Source organism: Oncorhynchus mykiss, chromosome 26 (assembly GCF_013265735.2).
Source record: "Oncorhynchus mykiss isolate Arlee chromosome 26, USDA_OmykA_1.1, whole genome shotgun sequence".
NCBI lineage: Eukaryota > Metazoa > Chordata > Actinopteri > Salmoniformes > Salmonidae > Oncorhynchus > Oncorhynchus mykiss.
Genome location: NC_048590.1, coordinates 43,179,958 through 43,199,360, shown reverse-complemented (window position 1 = coordinate 43,199,360; position 19,403 = coordinate 43,179,958). Strand labels below are relative to the sequence as shown.

Here is a 19,403-nt window from a genome sequence, read left to right as displayed (position 1 = left end):
GGAGCGCCTTTCTCAAATGGAGCAGTAATCTGCGCCGATCGGCCATGATGTCAAAATGAAGGCAGCATGGTGCATCTTCCAGAAACATACAACATATTTTTTCCGTAAAATATACGTTTGAATTTTCAAACTAGTTTTCATTGGGAAGGCACGTAAAGCATTTTTATCAAAACGAATCACTTTTGCATGTGAAAACACAGAATCCTACTCATAATTATGTCACTTTTTTAGATGACCGTGGGATTTGAACTGGGCGCCTGGCTCACGCCCAGGAGTCAGCTCGGTTCCAAAACTAATGCAATCAACTTTCACTCGATACACAACACGCCAACCCGGGCGCCCGGCCAGATTAATCGAATCCCCTTAATGAAAGTAGGTTTGCTGCTACAGGAGGTTAGGGCTGCGTCCAGTACGAAAAAACATACTGCAACGTTCAATTAAACGGAAATGGTGCTGTTCTGAATGACCAGTTGAACAACTAGGAGGGGTTGGGTTGTGGGTTCAAAATGCATCACTCTTTGCATCAAGCCACACCCACCAAATGGAGCAAACATACATATGAGTCTGTTCCAGAACGTTCAGTACCTGCCTTCATTTAATCGAACTGAATTGGTGCATTTTCCAGAGCCACTCCTGCAACTAATCAGAGCAAACAAACAATTAATTCAAATGGACCAATGGCCTTAAAATGAACAATCAGATGACTACAGTATTGTTTCTAGTAATGGCACCTCCACACTCTTAGAACGTTTAATTGTGTAGGAATGTCATGTGAAATCTCTAATAAGTGTAATGCACGTTTCTTTTGTCATTGATAGGCTTTACACGTACCTGCCTATTCCACGTTCTTCTACGGATGCCCTCCATTTATTTATAACATACACTGATTATTCATTTATTCTCCATTCCTCTGCGCCACCACCTCCAGCACAGTAGGTGTCAGCATTCACCTCAAACGTTTGTTTGCGGACCACCATTATACCAAAGAAGAAGAAGAAGAAGAAGAAAAAAGAAGAACTCAGTGCAAACCAATAATGTATAACATCCTGGAATGTAATTCTATCTATTGGCCATTGAGAGCACACCTCCACAGGAATGAATGGAATTCTACAGTATTTCAAATTAATTGTTTCAAGGACAAAATGACATGTATTTAAGTACTTATTTTGTAATGTTGGGGACAGTAACATTAGCTATCTCTAAAAAGTATACTTGTTTTACTTGTAATGTTTATATTTTGTCATGTTTTATTTGTATGTTTAGCTCACATAATAGTAATGTAAACGTATGCACTAAGGTGTATGTAATATAATGAATGTGGCAAAAACGAATGTAGACATTAATACATGCATGTCTATAGCTTCCTACATTTTTACAACGTTGGGGGAGTGCCAAGATGGAGGCACGGCGGCTTCAACACAGCGCCCCCTAAAAGTCATCTAGTTGTATACATAAATTATTGGTGCAAACTCATCCCAAACCCAGCGCATGCAGTCACATGAGAACGCGCCATGGCTTCAGTTACCTCAACCAGTCGCTCAACTCGCTCCTCCCGACGAAGCGGCGCCGGCCCGTCCAGCACCAGTCCAACCCGGCTCTCCCGAAGCCAGGAGAAAGAGGAGCTTAGCCACCTGAACGACCGCCTGGCCGCCTACATAGAGCGGGTCCGCCAGCTGGAGAATGACAAGTCCTCAATGCTGCTTCTCCTGGAGGAGAAAGAGGAGTCCACGACCCGGGAGACGGCCAACGTTCGGCGGCTGTACGAGACCGAGTTGGCCGACGCGAGGAAGAGCTTGGACGTGCTGGCTAACGACAGGGCCCGGCTGCAGATAGAGATGGGTCATCTTTCTGAAGAGCATAGCAACCTACAAGCCAGGTAACGTTAGATATAATAACCTACAAACCAATCTATGTTTGTACTGTGTATTCGCGCTGTTGTCATTGAGTGTTGAGATCCATAGTTTAAAAAAATAAAAATAGCATAAATTGTTAGTTTGCAATTAGGCCTAAATTGTTGCAGTAAAAAGTTTTATATTTTGGGATAGGGTACGAAAGTTGAACTAAGCTAATGATGCATTTCTAAGTTAAATTCTTCAAAAATCAATGTGTCATCTCTATTCTATCCTAACAGGAACCATAGTAACCATCAGACTTCTGTCATCTCTATTCTATCCTAACAGGAACCATAGTAACCATCAGACTTCTGTCATCTCTATTCTATCCTAACAGGAACCATAGTAACCACCAGACTTCTGTCATCTCTATTCTATCCTAACAGGAACCATAGTAACCATCAGACTTCTGTCATCTCTATTCTATCCTAACAGGAACCATAGTAACCATCAGACTTCTGTCATCTCTATTCTATCCTAACAGGAACCATAGTAACCATCAGACTTCTGTCATCTCTATTCTATCCTAACAGGAACCATAGTAACCATCAGACTTCTGTCATCTCTATTCTATCCTAACAGGAACCATAGTAACCATCAGACTTCTGTCATCTCTATTCTATCCTAACAGGAACCATAGTAACCATCAAACTTCTGTCATCTCTATCTTACCCTACAAGTAACCATAGTAACCATCAGACTTCTGTCATCTCTATTCTATCCTAACAGGAACCATAGTAACCATCAGACTTCTGTCATCTCTATTCTATCCTAACAGGAACCATAGTAACCATCAGACTTCTGTCATCTCTATTCTATCCTAACAGGAACCATAGTAACCACCAGACTTCTGTCATCTCTATTCTATCCTAACAGGAACCATAGTAACCATCAGACTTCTGTCATCTCTATTCTATCCTAACAGGAACCATAGTAACCATCAGACTTCTGTCATCTCTATTCTATCCTAACAGGAACCATAGTAACCATCAGACTTCTGTCATCTCTATTCTATCCTAACAGGAACCATAGTAACCACCAGACTTCTGTCATCTCTATTCTATCCTAACAGGAACCATAGTAACCACCAGACTTCTGTCATCTCTATTCTATCCTAACAGGAACCATAGTAACCATCAGACTTCTGTCATCTCTATTCTATCCTAACAGGAACCATAGTAACCACCTGTCTTCTGTCATCTCTATTCTATCCTAACAGGAACCATAGTAACCATCAGACTTCTGTCATCTCTATTCTATCCTAACAGGAACCATAGTAACCACCTGTCTTCTGTCATCTCTTTTCCTCCCACCAGGTGTTTGTGTAGTAATAATGGCAAAGAGTCGGAGCTAAGATTTAAAGGGCGACTGAACTCAGTGATTCCCTTTGTTTTTCTGTTGCTCATTTAAAGGCCTAGTGCAGTCAAATGTGATTTTCCTGAGTTTTATATACATTTTCACACTGAGGTTGGACTAATACTGTGAATTTGTGAAAATGATAATGTACTTTTAGTGTAAAAGCTGTTTGAAAGACCACCTGAAATGTCGGCCTGTTTTGGTGGGATGAGGGTTTTGTCCGTGGTTACATCACCATGCTGTGAATTAGTTAATAGACCAATCAGAAAGAGTTCCAAGCCTCTCTGCCAATAACAGATAGTTGTCAGTTTTCCCCTCCCCATTCAGACCACTCTGACAGTCCTAGCAAAATTCTTGCTTGAGAAATTACTCTTTGCTAAGAAGCTATTTTATATATATATATATATATATTTTTTTTTTTTACTGTTTTCAAATAAAATGTTCACAGTAAGGTACTTAATTGTTACCCAGAAATGATTTGATATTGAGGTAAAAATGGCACCCGTGGACCTTTTTTTTAATTTTTTTTTTTAAAGAAAAATTAGATTTCAGTCTTGGGGGTGTGGTTTGATAACACACCCACATCGAACCACGCCCACAAGACTGAAATCTTTTTATTCTTAAAAGGTCCAAGGGAGCTCTTTTTCTCTGAAATATTTTCTCTCTTTTGCATTTGTCACTTTTGACACACCGTAGCAACAACAGAGCCACTAGCTTACCACCTCCCCAAAATAATCACAATTGATCTAAGATGAATCAAGAAATCTGTAATTCATTTTGACGTTTTTGCAGAGGACATTATTGTTGTGCAATTTTACATCCTAGCTAGGTGTTTGGTGCAGTATTTCTCAAGTTCAAAAATGTGCATGACAACTAGCATTGCAATGCAGATGAATATCCCGTCTGCTGCTGCACACACGGAGCTGTTTATTTGGTATTTTATTAGGATCCCCATTTCACTGTTGCAAAAGCAGCAGCTACTCTTCCTGGGGTCCACACGAAACATGACATCATACAGAACATGAAGAAACAACAGCTGCACAGGACTGATTCGTTCCAACCTTAATCAGCAAGCTGACAAACAATTGTAAATAAAGCATAAGCTACACGCTGTTTATCAGCGCTCAAAATCACTAGCAGGCTAAGTTCCATCTGTGTTTGTCAATGAAGCTAGCTAGCAGGCACATTGAGCAGGAAAGCCACGTTAGATAAATCAGCCTATCAAATCACTGGTGGGTGTGACGTGTGTGCCTCGGTGCCGTTATGTTTTTTTCAACTTTCTCTATTAGTATGCGTTTTTCTGGCACTGTTTCATAGTGAATCATGTAAAGCGGCAGGTAGCCTAGTGGTTAGAGTGTTGGACTAGTAACCGAAAGGTTGCAAGTTCAAACCCCCGAGCTGATTGACAAGTGGCAGTTGGGATACAAGATGCTCACTACTGGGTTCAGAATGTTGGAATATTGACAAGTGGCAGTTGGGATACAAGATGCTCACTACTGGGTTCAGAATGTTGACAAGTGGCAGTTGGGATACAAGATGCTCACTACTGGGTTCAGAATGTTGACAAGTGGCAGTTGGGATACAAGATGCTCACTACTGGGTTCAGAATATTGACAGGTGGCAGTTGGGATACAAGATGCTCACTACTGGGTTCAGAATATTGACAGGTGGCAGTTGGGATACAAGATGCTCACTACTGGGTTCAGAATGTTGGAATATTGACAAGTGGCAGTTGGGATACAAGATGCTCACTACTGGGTTCAGAATGTTGGAATATTGACAGGTGGCAGTTGGGATACAAGATGCTCACTACTGGGTTCAGAATATTGACAAGTGGCAGTTGGGATACAAGTGCACACATCATCTCCAGTCAATTCTCAGACTGCTTGACTTGGGCAAGATGTCAACTGCTTGAGTTCCTGCACCTCAAATAGAATATTAGCTCCAAAGTATTATGGAGTTTCTGCACCTAAATATAAACAGTACCTGCAACCAAAATGAGTAGGCTACCGGCACCTATTTCAGTCCAAGTCAACCACTAGTTAGACAAATATCCCACTACTTTGTTTTGGAATAATACTGATTTTATGCCCAAAATTATCATACTTACACTTTTTTGTCAATTTTGACACTGGAATACATGTTTGACTAATGCCACATTTCAACCAGAGAAGTTGGTTCTTGCATTCATTTGCACTTTAACTTCAGTCATGTTCAGAACAGAACGCTAGGATGGATAGACAACAATGCAAAGTCATATACTCTAGGTGCAATACACATGAAGGCCACTAGATGGGGACCTAGTCCCACTAACAGGTAGTCCCTGTAACACCATAGTTGGCTAACCTGAATTTTGTAGTCATGAAAGGTTGCCAGTTCGTATCCTGAGCTGACTAAATTAAAAATTTGTCGATCTGCCCTTGAGCAAAGCACTTAACCCAAAATGCTCCTGTAAGTCACTCTGGATAAGAGCCTCTGCTAAATTACTCAAATTTAAATGTGATCTCTTTTTCCTCCCATCAGGAACAATGGAAGCCATATCTTCTCATCTCTTGTCATCTCTTCACTCCTTCCAGGAATCATACTAACCTCCCTGACCTCTCACTTCTTTCTATAACTTTTGCCTCCTTCCTGGAACCAGAGTAACCACCTGTCTTCTCTCTGCCCTCCTCCTTCCAGAAACCATGGTAACCACCTGTCTTCTCTCTGCTCTCCTCCTTCCAGGAACCATGGTAACCACCTGTCCTCTCTTTTTCATCCTACCAGGAACCAGAAGAAGGAAGCAGAGTGTAACATGGCCATGGGTCAGTGGAGGAACTTGGAGGCGGTCCTCAACTCTAAAGACGCAGAGCTGGCCAATCAACTGGCAGATAACAGAAGACAGGCGGATGACGTCACTGACCTACAGGCCCAGGTGGCCAATGTAAGGACTAGACTGCCATCTATAGGCCTTCTAGTGAGGTTAATTTAATGTTTTGTTTAAAGTTAAATACAATTAAACCAACACCACATAAATATGTTTTTGCAGCATTTTGACAGTGTTATGCATCAGGTTCTGTGTCGGCTGTGAACGCAGCTCTGAGAAGGAGTGGTTGACAACGCAAAAGGCATTAAACAGCATCAGACAAAACAAAGTATATTCTGCCTAGAGATGCGCTGATTCAACCTTTTGATTCTCATGTTATGTTTTTTTAAATAGTCTAAAGCTAACTAGTTTAATTAGCCATAGGTTTAAGCTGGTACTAGTGTAGGGTGGCTAACAGTAGCTTGCGAGCATCTACTGAGAAGACGCTTATGGGCTGTTATGAGACGTGGCTAGGTAATTTATGAGGGGAGTTGCTTCGTTTTGGCTAAATGTTAAGTCCTCGAATGCAAAAGATGATCTCTTTGACTCCTTGTCTCAGTTGGAGTGTGCGCTGGCGGAGACTAAGACCCAGCTGAACTCTGAGATGTTGAGGAGGGTGGACCTGGAGAACCAGGTGCAGACGCTACGGGAACAGCTGGAGTTCCAGAGACACATTGGCGAACAGGTAACACACACACTTGAAACCGGACACACACACACACTTGAAACCGGACGCACACACACACACACGCTTGAAACCGGACACACACACACATTTGAAACCGGACACACACACACTTGAAACCGGACACACACACTGCAGTATCTGCTGCATAAGAAAGACCTCACATGTGGCCCACTATTACCACAGAAGCGACACAGAAGTCAGATTGATTGGTTGTTGAGGTGGGTAACTATTTACAAATACTAATAATAGTAAGATATCAAACTCAATGTTGTCTCTGCCTGTCTTTCTAGGAGGTGTGGGGTATCCACAGCATGCAGGTGGGAAGGGGTTAATGAAGTGGCTAGGGGTAGGAGGGTGAGAAGAAATGGTTAAGAGCTGGGGATTGAAATGGAATGTGGCCCATGTCGTTTCCTCCATGTTGAGTAGAAGGGGTGGTGGTGGGAGGAATAGGGTCTGGGAGAGGACTAGGGGTTAGAATGGAATGTGGCCCATGTTGTTTCGTCCATGTTGAGTAGAAGGGGTGGTGGTGGGAGGAATAGGGTCTGGGAGAGGACTAGGGGTTAGAATGGAATGTGGCCCATGTCGTTTCGTCCATGTTGAGTAGAAGGGGTCGTGGTGGGGGGAATAGGGTCTGGGAGAGGGCTAGGGGTTCGAATGGAATGTGACCCATGTCGTCTTCCTGCGGTAGACGTGTGTGTCTGTTCATGTCTGTGTGTGTGTGCGCACGCACGCGTGTGTGTGTGTGTAGGAGGTCAGGGAGATCCGGAGCAGACATGAGAGTCGCCTGGTGGAGGTGGATTCTGGGAGACAGAAAGAATTTGAGAGTAAGTTGGCTGAGGCCATGCAGCAGCTACGGCAGGAGCACGACGGACAAATCCAGCAGTATAAAGAGGATCTGGAGAAGAATTTCAATGCCAAGGTACACTCTCTCACTCTCCCTCCCTCTCTGCCTCCCTGCCTCTTCTTCTTTTTTAAATATATACTTTCCCCTAGCCCCACCTCCCCTAACTGGAGTAAACTAATGGACAACAACAGCTAGGCTTCTACTTCCAGCGTATTGTTTTTGGGTTAAGTGCTTTGCTCAAGGGCAGATCGTTTTAGTCCCACCCAGCAATCCTCAACCCATCCCATCTATCTGAAGACCATTCAGTTTTGATTTCTATAAGCCATATGTTTTTCAACTATGCTGTGATGTTTAACAAAGTTCTGAACCTATGTACATTTTACAGACACAGTGTATTTTGGATTATGTTGAGGTTTGTGTGTATGTACAGTACCAGTCAAAAGTTTCTCTTTATTTGTACTATTTTCTACATTGTAGGATAATAGTGAAGACATCAAAACTATGAAATAACACACATGGAGTTATGTAGAAACCAGAAAAGTGTTAAACAAATCTAAATATATTTTATATTTTTCAAAGTAGCCACCCTTTGGCTTGATGACAGATTTGCACACTCTTGGCATTCTCTCAACCAGCTTCACCTAGAATACTTTTCCAACAGTCTTGAAGGAGATCCCACATACTGAGCACTTGTTGGCTACTTTTCCTTCACTCTGCAGTCCAACTCATCCCAAACCATCTCAATTTGATTGGGGAATTGTGGAGGCCAGGTCACCTGATGCAGCACACCATCACTCTCCTTCTTGGTCAAATAGCTCTTACACAGTCTGGAGGTGTGTTGGGTCATTGTCCTGTTGAAAAACAAATGATAGTCCCACTGAGCGCAAACCAGATGGGATGGCGTATCGCTGCAGAATGCTGTAATAGCCATGCTGGTTAAGTGTGCCTTGAATTCTAAATAAATTGCAGTGTCACCACAAAAGCACCATCACACCTCCTCCTCCATGCTTTACGGTAGGAACCACACATGCAGAAATCATCAGCTCACCTACTCTGCGGCGGTTGGAACCCAAAATCTCAAATTTGGACTCCTCAGACCAAAGGACAGATTTCCACCGGTCTAATGTCCATTGCTCCTGTTTCTTGGCCCGAGCAAGTCTCTTCTTATTATTGGTGTCCTTTAGTCGTGGTTTCTTTGCAGCAATTTGACCTTGAAGGCCTGATTCATGCAGTCTCCTCTGAACAGTTGATGTTGAGATGTGTCTGTTTCTTAAACTCTGTGAAGCATTGGACTGTAATTTGAGGCTGGTAACTCTAATGGACATCCTCTGCAGCAGAGGTAACTCTGGGTCTTCCTTTCCTGTGGCGGTCCTCATGAGAGCCAGTTTCATCATACCACAGCAGAGGTAACTCTGGGTCTTCCTTTCCTGTGGCGGTCCTCATGAGAGCCAGTTTCATCATACCACAGCAGAGGTAACTCTGGGTCTTCCATTCCTGTGGCGGTCCTCATGAGAGCCAGTTTCATCAAAGCGCTTGATGGCTCTTGCGACGGCACTTGAAGAAACTTTCAAAGTTCTTTCAATTTTCCTCATTGACTGATGTCTTAAAGTAATGATGGACATTTCTCTTTGGTTATTTGAGCTGTTCTTGCCATAATATGGTCTTACCAAATAGGTCTATCTTCTGTATACCAACCCTATCTTGTCACAACACAACTGATTGGCTCAAATGCATGAAGAAGGAAATAAATTCCACTTTTGAACTTTTAACAAGGCACACCTGTTAATTGAAATGCATTCCTGGTGACTACCTCATGAAGCTGGTCCTGAGTGGCGCAGCAGTCTAAAGCATTACATCGTTGTGCTAGAGGAATCACTACAGACCTGGGTTCGATCCCGGGCTGTATCACAACCAGCCGTAATCGGGAGACCCATAGGGCGGTGCACAATTGGCCCAGCGTTGTCTGGGTTAGGGAAGGGTCTGGCCGGGGGGCTTTACAAGTAGACCGTCATTGTTAATAAGAATTTGTTCTTAACTGACTTGCCTAGTTAAAAAAAAAAAGAAGCTGGTTGAGAGAATGCCAAGAGTGTGCAAAGCTGTCATCAAGCCATCGGGTGGCTACTTTGAAGAATATCAAATACATTTTGATTTAACACTTTTCTTTGGTTACTACTAAATGCTTCCATATGTGTTTCATTATTTTGATGTCTTTACTGTTATTCTACAATGTAGAAAACAGTCAAAAATAAAGAAAAACCCTTGAATGAATAGGTGTCCAAACTTTTGACTGGCACTGTGTGTGTGTTGCTGGTGTATAACTGTGTGTTTCTCTCAGAGAGAGCTGTGTGTCAGGGAGTCGCTGTGTGTGTCGTGCACACTGTTAGAGCAGGAGTGCATGATGACGGAAGGGAAAAGAGGAGTGAGAAAGATGCCAGTGCAGATTAGGGAGAGCTTTGTCCAGCTGATCAAGGTATTCTCACCGGTCCAGCCCGTGTTCGGTAGAAGTGTCCTCATATTGTAGCCAATAGCAAACACTTGAGGTACACCTTATTTGGCTTGCTCTGTAAAATGGAACCAACCGACTTGTCCCAAAAGTGCAAACCCAGTCCACCATATGTACTGGTCAAATCAAGTTCACCTCAAGTATTCAACATGTATGCAGTTGACTCTGGTATGTTAGGTACCTCCACTCATATGATGAAGTTATTTAGAAACAATGCTGTAAATCCAAATGTTTTTTTTCTTCTTTTTTTTCTTCAAATTTGTGGCTTATGATAAACATATAATGTAGCTCAGTCTCATGTCAAAACATATGACATTAACACATTGCTTTTCCTTTGGTGTGTATGTAACATGGGTGTGTGTTTTGACAGCTGGAGAATGCCCATCAGACGGCGCTGAAGAGTAGTGACTTTGCCTCGTCCACCAGAGAGGAGCTGTCTGCCACCAAGCTCCGCATCGAGACCCTCTCCTCACAACTCAATCACTTCCAAAAACAGGTACTTGCTGTATGTGTGTAGGGCTAAGGTTGCCCATAGATGCTGATCTTGGGTCAGTTTTGCATTTCCCCCACTGGTTATGCTTAAGATTGGGGAAGTGAAGCTGATCCTAGATCTGTAGCTAGGGAACACTTCACCCCGGCGGTGTGTCTGAGTGACATTCCAGAAACCGGTACCTACCAGGCTGCTGCTAGGGCTTTATTATAGTATAGGAACATTTGACTGGTTTCAGACTGAAAAACAACAGACTAGAGATCACTATGTACAGTCGTGGCCAAAAGTTTTGAGAATGACACAAATATTAATTTTCACAAAATCTGCTGCCTCAGTTTGTATGACGGCAATTTGCGTATACTCCAGAATGTTATGAAGAGTGATCAGATGAATTGCAAAGTCCCGCATTGCCTTGCAAATTAACTGAATCCCCCAAAAACATTTCCACTGCATTTCAGCCCTGCCACAAAAGGACCAGCTAACATCATGTCAGTGATTCTCTCGTTAACACAGGTGTGAGTGTTGACGAGGACAAGGTTGGAGATCACTCTGTCATGCTGATTGACTTTGAATAACAGACTGGAAGCTTCAAAATGAGGGTGGTGCTTGGAATCATTATTCTTCCTCTGTCAACCATGGTTACCTGCAAGGAAACACGTGTTGTCATCATTGCTTTGCACAAAAAGGGCTTCACATGCAAGGATATTGCTGCCAGTAAGATTGCACCTAAATTGACCATTTATCGGATCTTCAAGAACTTCAAGGAGAGCAGTTGAATTGTTGTGAAGAAGGCTTCAGGGCACCTAAGAAAGTCCTCAAGCACCAGGACCGTCTCCTAAAGTTGATTCAGTTGCGGGATCGGGGCACCACCAGTACAGAGCTTGAATGGCAGCAGGCAGGTGTGAGTGCATCTGCACGCACAGTGAGGCGAATACTTGGAGGATGGCCTGGTGTCAAGAAGGGCAGCAAAGAAGCCACTTCTCTCCAGGAAAAACATCAGGGACAGACTGATATTCTGCAAAAGGTACAGGGATTGGACTGCTGAGGACTGGGGTAAAGTCATTTTCTCTGATGAATCCCCATTCCGATTATTTGGGGCATCCGTAAAAAAGCTTGTCCGGAGAAGACAAGGTGAGCGCTACCATCAGTCCTGTGTCATGCCAACAGTAAAGCATCCTGAGACCGTTCATGTGTGGGGTTGCTTCTCAGCCAAGGGAGTTGGCTCACTCACAATTTTGCCGAAGAACACAGGCATGAATAAAGATTGCTACCAACACATCCTCCGAGAGAAACTTCTCCCAACCATCCAGGAACAGTTTGGTGACGAACAATGCCTTTTCCAGCATGAAGGAGCACCTTGCCATAAGGCAAAAGTGATAACTAAGTGGCTCGGGGAACAAAAACATCGATATTTTGGGTCCATGGCCAGGAAACTACCCAGACATTAATCCCATTGAAAACTTGTGGTCAATCCTCAAGAGGCGGGTGGACAAACAAAAACCCACACATTCTGACAAACTCCAGGCATTGATTATGCAAGAATGGGCTGCCATCAGTCAGGATGTTGCCCACAAGTTAATTGACAGCATGCCAGGGCTGATTGCAGAGGTCTTGAAAGAGAAGGGTCAACACTGCAAATATTGACTCTTTGCATCAACTTAATGTAATTGTCAATAAAAGCCTTTGACCCTTCTGAAATATAATTACAAGCATTTCATTATTCCATAGTAACATCTGACAGAAATATCTAAAGACACTGAAGCAGCAAACTTTGTAAATTAATAATGGTGTCGTTCTTTAAAATTTTGGCCATGATTGTATGTTGACTGGTGTCAGGGAGTCTGAAAGTTGTCTGTGTGGATGACTTTCTCACAACCCTCACTGTCTCCTCCCCTCAGAATGGGGCCTTAGAGGGGCGTGTGCGGGAGCTGGAGAGGACCCTGGACCGGGAGCGCGAGGTGTGGCAGCAGCGACTGAGCCACAAGGACGAGGAGATGTCGGCCATGCGGGCCCAGATGCAGAGCCAGCTGGAGGACTACGAGCAGCTGCTGGATGTCAAGCTGGCCCTGGACATGGAGATCAACGCCTACCGCAAGATGCTGGAGGGAGAGGAGCAGAGGTACGTACACCTCAGACCTGGTTTAAATACGTTTTGAAATGGTGAATTCTAGTAAATCAACTCTGAGTAAAGCAAATCTATTCTGAATTATTCAAATCTTTGGGGCAACCTTAATTTCAACCCAGGTCTGGCACACACACAAGGTCCTTTCACCAAACATAAAAAACTAAGAGGACCAAGACACTCTTCATGTAATTAGTTAATTTGAATTTGAAGAGGAAGTGGTTACAGAATAGTCATTGGTGGACACAACATGGTAAACGGTATTTCCATTTTATTAATTTAGCAGAGCTCTTATCCAGAGTGCTTACATTTTCATATTTGTTCATACTGGTCCTCTGTGGGAATCGAACCCACAACCCTGGTGTTGCATGTGCCATGCGCTACCATCTGAGCCACACGGCAGTAGGAAATATATATATTCAAAATTGTGATGTAGATATATTATCCAAAATGCATGTTAAGGTTAGAAGTATTAGAAAAGACAAAGTAGTCGTGGTCTTGAATAGGGGAGGGTACAGTTAGTGAGAACAAGGGAGTCATACATAAAACAAGTCACTAGATGGCAGCAAAGATGGAGCACAGTAGATAAAACAGAGAAACCAGGGTTTCCCAAACATCTCCCTGACGTTGTTCTGTGTTTCCAGACTCCACCTCTCCCCGAGCCCCTCCCAGCATGGGGCCATGGCACGCACGCAGGCACACGGCGCCCGCCGAGTTGTCCGCGGGAAGAAACGCAAGAATGAAGGTGGCACGGGGTCCTCGCCAGCCTACAAGGTCTCGCAGCATGCCAAGGCCCACAGTCACATGATGGTGTCGGAGATAGACCTGAAGGGGAACTACGTCACACTGAAGAACAACTCTGAGAAGGTACCTACCTACTGCCTTGCTCTGACCAATTAGGAGAGTCTGTGAACTTACCACCCACTCTGACCAATTAGGAGAGTCTGTGAACTTACCACCCACTCTGACCAATTAGGAGAGTGTGAACTTACCACCCACTCTGACCAATTAGGAGAGTCTGTGAACTTACCACCCACTCTGACCAATTAGGAGAGTCTGTGAACTTACCACCCACTCTGACCAATTAGGAGAGTCTGTAAACTTACCACCCACTCTGACCAATTAGGAGAGTCTGTGAACTTACCACCCACTCTGACCAATTAGGAGAGTCTGTGAACTTACCACCCACTCTGACCAATTAGGAGAGTCTGTGAACTTACCACCCACTCTGACCAATTAGGAGAGTCTGTGAACTTACCACCCACTCTGACCAATTAAAGATGGAATCCGCAGTAGGGGGAAATGGTGCCACTGGCTGCCCCACCAGCATTGTTATTGTTGTTGCTGAGCTGAGGAGCGTCGTGCAGCATGGTTATGAAATGCAGTACATATTGTGCTCTACTATCGTGCAGCATGGTTATGAAATGCAGTACATATTGTGCTCTACTATCGTGCAGCATGGTTATGAAATGCAGTACATATTGTGCTCTTCTATCGTGCAGCATGGTTATGAAATGCAGTACATATTGTGCTCTACTATCGTGCAGCATGGTTATGAAATGCAGTACATATTGTGCTCTTCTATCGTGCAGCATGGTTATGAAATGCAGTACATATTGTGTTCCTCTATCGTGCAGCATGGTTATGAAATGCAGTACATATTGTGTTCCTCTATCGTGCAGCATGGTTATGAAATGCAGTACATATTGTGTTCTTCTATCGTGCAGCATGGTTATGAAATGCAGTACATATTGTGTTCCTCTATCGTGCAGCATGGTTATGAAATGCAGTACATATTGTGCTCTTCTATCGTGCAGCATGGTTATGAAATGCAGTACATATTGTGCTCTTCTATCGTGCAGCATGGTTATGAAATGCAGTACATATTGTGTTCCTCTATCGTGCAGCATGGTTATGAAATGCAGTACATATTGTGCTCTACTATCGTGCAGCATGGTTATGAAATGCAGTACATATTGTGTTCCTCTATCGTGCAGCATGGTTATGAAATGCAGTACATATTGTGTTCTTCTATCGTGCAGCATGGTTATGAAATGCAGTACATATTGCTCTACTATCGTGCAGCATGGTTATGAAATGCAGTACATATTGTGTTCTTCTATCGTGCAGCATGGTTATGAAATGCAGTACATATTGTGCTCTACTATCGTGCAGCATGGTTATGAAATGCAGTACATATTGTGTTCTATCGTGCAGCATGGTTATGAAATGCAGTACATATTGTGTTCTTCTATCGTGCAGCATGGTTATGAAATGCAGTACATATTGTGCTCTACTATCGTGCAGCATGGTTATGAAATGCAGTACATATTGTGCTCTACTATCGTGCAGCATGGTTATGAAATGCAGTACATATTGTGCTCTACTATCGTGCAGCATGGTTATGAAATGCAGTACATATTGTGCTCTACTATCGTGCAGCATGGTTATGAAATGCAGTACATATTGTGTTCTTCTATCGTGCAGTGCGATGATGTCAGAGATGGAAATAAGTGTTTGTAATTTCTTTGTTGTAATATCACAAAAGGACAAGGCAGTTTGACCATTAATAAGGATTCAATATTGAAGTACCTACCGCCTGGATTCAACCAATCAAGTGTTGAGTGAATCTGAAGCTCTACGTCTCTCCTTAGTGTCCTACTTTGAGTCTAAAGTCACCCAGGCCACTGGTTAACAAGTAGTCTCTAAAGTCACCCAGGCCACGGGTTAACAAGTTGTCTCTAAAGTCACCCAGGCCACTGGTTAACCAGTAGAGTACTAGATGAGGGATAGGGTGTCATTGAGTCTCTTTAAGTCCAGTGTTTTGTGTTTACGAACCTGTGTTTTGTGTTATTGCAATGCAAATGTATCCTGACAAGGATTCCAGTCTCTGAAACTGTGTGAAAGATCTGGGTTGTGTTCAGTAGGGCGAAGTGTTTTTAAACCGGAAGTGCTACTTGAACTTGTCCAATTTAGAAAAGAGACCATTGTTTTCCATTGCAAAACATTTTGCTCCAGTACGCCCAGCTGAACGTGCCGCTGTCCCCAATCTGAATTTCAACTGGGTTGTATTCATTCGGGCTCACCGTTGTAAATGTTTTGTAACAGAACAAGCAGTCCTTATTGGACATGCCTAATGAATAAGACCTGGCTGTTTTTTTTCTGCTGTTCCAGGAGCAGCCACTAGGGGGCTGGGTGGTGAGGAGAAGTCACCTGGACTCTCCTGAACTGTTCTTCCAGATCCCCCCTTCCTACATACTGGCTGGGGGCAACACCCTCACTGTGAGTACACGCATGCACCTAATACACACATATACGCATGTACGTATTGGGGGAAACTAATCAGGCCTCCATATACAATGGTCCTCATCTCCAAAACTGAAATAACATTTAAAACATGCATTGTTGCCAGCTGACCGTGTGGGACTGTGATTGTGTGTGTCAGATCTGGGGTTCGGAGGCAGGCGTAGAGGCCTCTCCAGGTGACCTGGTCATGAAGAACCAGAGGAACTGGGGTCCGGTCAACAACGTGATTGTCACCCTACTGAACCCAGATGAAGAGGTGACCCATACTTACTGGCCACCACGACCCAGTCTACTGGCCCAATCTACTTAATACATTTCTATATTTTTGTGCACCAGGGGAAATCAAGTTCATTTCATTCATATCCTTGTACACGGGTGACTATAGTTAATTTGATTTCTATCCTTGTGCACTTCTCTAATAGCCATCTTGCAAAGATCTTTAAGCTCCTAAGCTCGCAGAGATGTCTGTTGCATTTCAGCTGTGCTGCGTAGATGGATCTGGGGCCATATGTATCAAACCTCTCAGCCTTTTACATCACAATGAATAAGATGACATGGACAGGGGGAACCTGATCCTAGATCAGCACTCCTACTCTGAGACGCTTGATATCTCACAAGACCAGGAGAAGTGTTTTGTGTCTCACGATTTATACAAGTGTAACAGTGATTTAAGCACCCTGCAAAACAGATGAACTGGAATGCAACCATTAGTGTAAGGAATTTGCAGCAGAGTGAAGTTTTCTCTAGGTTTAGATCTAGGATCAGCTTCCCCTCCACCAGTTCAAATCTTAACCGTTAGTGGGGGAAGTGGAAAACTGACTCAAAATCAGCGTCTAGGGGGAAACCTCACCCTACTCCAATCAGATCAGCTGTGAGCGGATGTTTGATATTCATTGTCTATCAACACTAGGAGATCGCAGAGCTGCGTGTGCAGGAGAGAGGAGAGGAAGACTCTGATGTGGAGGTTGATGAAGAGTTTATGGAAGGGAGTGATGTTCACTACCTCAGGAGACAGGTAAACACACACACTGCTCAGGAGATGTGTAAATCCACACTGATCTGTCTACGCATGCATACATACATACCTACCTACCTCCCTCCCTCAGAAAACCTCTAAACACGCTGCTCCTCAGCAGACAGGTAAATGCTGTACCCAGGCCTGTACCCAGGGGAAACTGATCAGTACTGTGTTTTTGATCTCCATTCCCCTTGATGGAAAAGCCCAAGAGAAGGAAAAGGAAGTGCTGTCTGGTGTTGTGAACAGCTTGTCTCATGACACAGACCGATGGAGGTGAGGTGACTGCCTACAGCGTGGCTGTTGACTCCCTGGATGTGTCTCAAATCGCCCCCTATTCCCTATATAGTGCACTATAAAGATGAGGGTGCCATTTGGGTCGAAGCCCCTGTTTGTCTAATCCCTACTACAGCTCTTAATGCTCCATAACCTAACCTGTAGGTTGCCATAGTAAGTCCCATATGTCATTCTATTCCCTATATAGGACACTTGTTATGGCTTTTGTGGGGTCCAACATTCTTAAATAGCCATTTCTTTTAGACACAAATGCAGGTACTGGAGGTTCCAACTCATTTCCCATTTATCCAGAAATCCAATCAATACGTGTGAGTTCCTGATTGCAATGATCTTCACAAATGTACTACACACAAGGTCTGGCTCTTTCACACAGTTCCAGGATTGGGTAATGAAGACATTCTAGGTATTTTGAACAAAGCTGCTGATGATGATGTTGGCAAAATTATCTTTAAAAATGGCACTAAAATGATCAGAAGCCAAACAAAATGACATGGTTGGAAACTCTCTGCTTGGCGTCTATCAGCCTATTCCAATGACTGAATGGCACCATACACATTTCTAATACATAATCCATAATCATTTCAAAATGTTATTTTAATATCAAAATGGTTCTTAAAGCACTGGTTTTGAACAGAGCCTGTGGGCTTAAGTACGGCCTAGGGTGCATCCAAAATGAAGTGGCCTGCTACACCTCATTGCAAATGGCTGCTGTTCCTCCCTTGTGATGACACAGCTTGCTCAGCTTGCTGTGTGTTCCTCACTCCTGCATGAACCATGCTTGCTGTGTGCTGGCCAACGCACACATTATGAGTCTAATTGTTTGTGTGAGTGATCATTGCTGTACTAATTGTATGTTTGAGTGTTTGCACGAGGCATGTGTTAAGAGGCTGAGCGTGTGTATCTCTTCACTGACACTGTGTTGTATGTTTTCCAGGCTCCGGGGAGAACAAACGAGAGTTGCTCTGTTATGTAACTCCACCTTCCTCCTTTCACAATTCTGACCTGAGAACGCTGCATCCGACCCAGGAATTCCCAGGAATACCACTGGAAAGGCTACAATGACATCCTATCCCCTACATAGTGCGTTACTTTGCCATGAACCACAGCGTGGGCACTGCACAGGGAAGTGGGTGTCATTTGACACTGGCCATGTCACCAATGGTATTATTTATGTGCCCTGTGGGAGCTTGATGGTGATTTGGGAGCACTGCTACACAAATGTGTGTGATTTCAATGCAGATTTTTTCCTAAACTAATGCAAGAGTTTGGCTGGTTGTATAGTTGCCTGTACCTGGAAAAATAGTGAGGAGCCCTTTAAAATTGCAGATCTGTTAGTGCTGTCTAGTCAACTCCTATGGTCATTTGTCTAAACAGCACAGACAGATCTGGGACCAGGCTTGTATTCTTTAAGCAGCGACATGGCGTTTGTCCTGCTACTCTGGTTCCCAACACGTCTCTCCTCCCGCTTGCTGCGAGTGACATTCATGTGCCCCTTACTGTCTTTAATGCCACATCATTCAATTGTCAAAGTTTTTAAGAAAATATGTTTCATTTGTCATACAGTATGTGTCTCCTGACTGTTTAAAATCCTGTTTGGGAAAATGACAGATTGTTCCACTCGTATGGTATTACAGTATGTTAGTACTATAACTAACTGTAAGATGAATGTTTTCTGGTGTTTTTACCCTTCAACCTGCAGCACTTTTTACCACTGAGAGAGGAGTTATACACTGAATATATCCATCATATAATGTGGACATGTTTCATGTTCATCCTGAAGTATGTGGACAGGATGCTTTTCCTGTGTTTGACAGGTACTTTGGTGGCTTTGCAATATTGTTTCTTATTTTATTTCTGAAACTTTATTTTCTTTCTATTTAGAAAAGCAACTAACTGTAACATCCTCTGAACGTTCAATTAACGTCCGAAGAAACTCCATGTTGGTTTGTCCTTATGCACCAAAATACTTATGATTTCAATAAAGATTTTTCCTTAACTAATGTCAGTGTTTGGTTTATTGTTGGTGTGGTTTGGTATAGCCTGTG

The 19,403-nt window shown here is 43.4% G+C and overlaps 1 protein-coding gene across 1 annotated transcript; it reads left to right on the top strand.

Moving 5' to 3' along the window:
* The first annotated feature begins 1,183 nt into the window (after positions 1 to 1,183).
* LOC110506858 (lamin-L(III)) lies at positions 1,184 to 19,354 on the top strand. The gene is made up of 11 exons (XM_036963798.1): positions 1,184 to 1,876; positions 6,015 to 6,171; positions 6,653 to 6,778; positions 7,530 to 7,700; positions 10,499 to 10,624; positions 12,517 to 12,737; positions 13,385 to 13,607; positions 15,915 to 16,022; positions 16,186 to 16,302; positions 16,957 to 17,061; positions 18,293 to 19,354. The coding sequence occupies exons 1-11, from the start codon at positions 1,512 to 1,514 to the stop codon at positions 18,329 to 18,331; spliced, it is 1,758 nt and encodes a 585-aa protein (XP_036819693.1). The 5' UTR covers positions 1,184 to 1,511; the 3' UTR covers positions 18,332 to 19,354.
* The last annotated feature ends 49 nt before the right edge of the window (positions 19,355 to 19,403 follow it).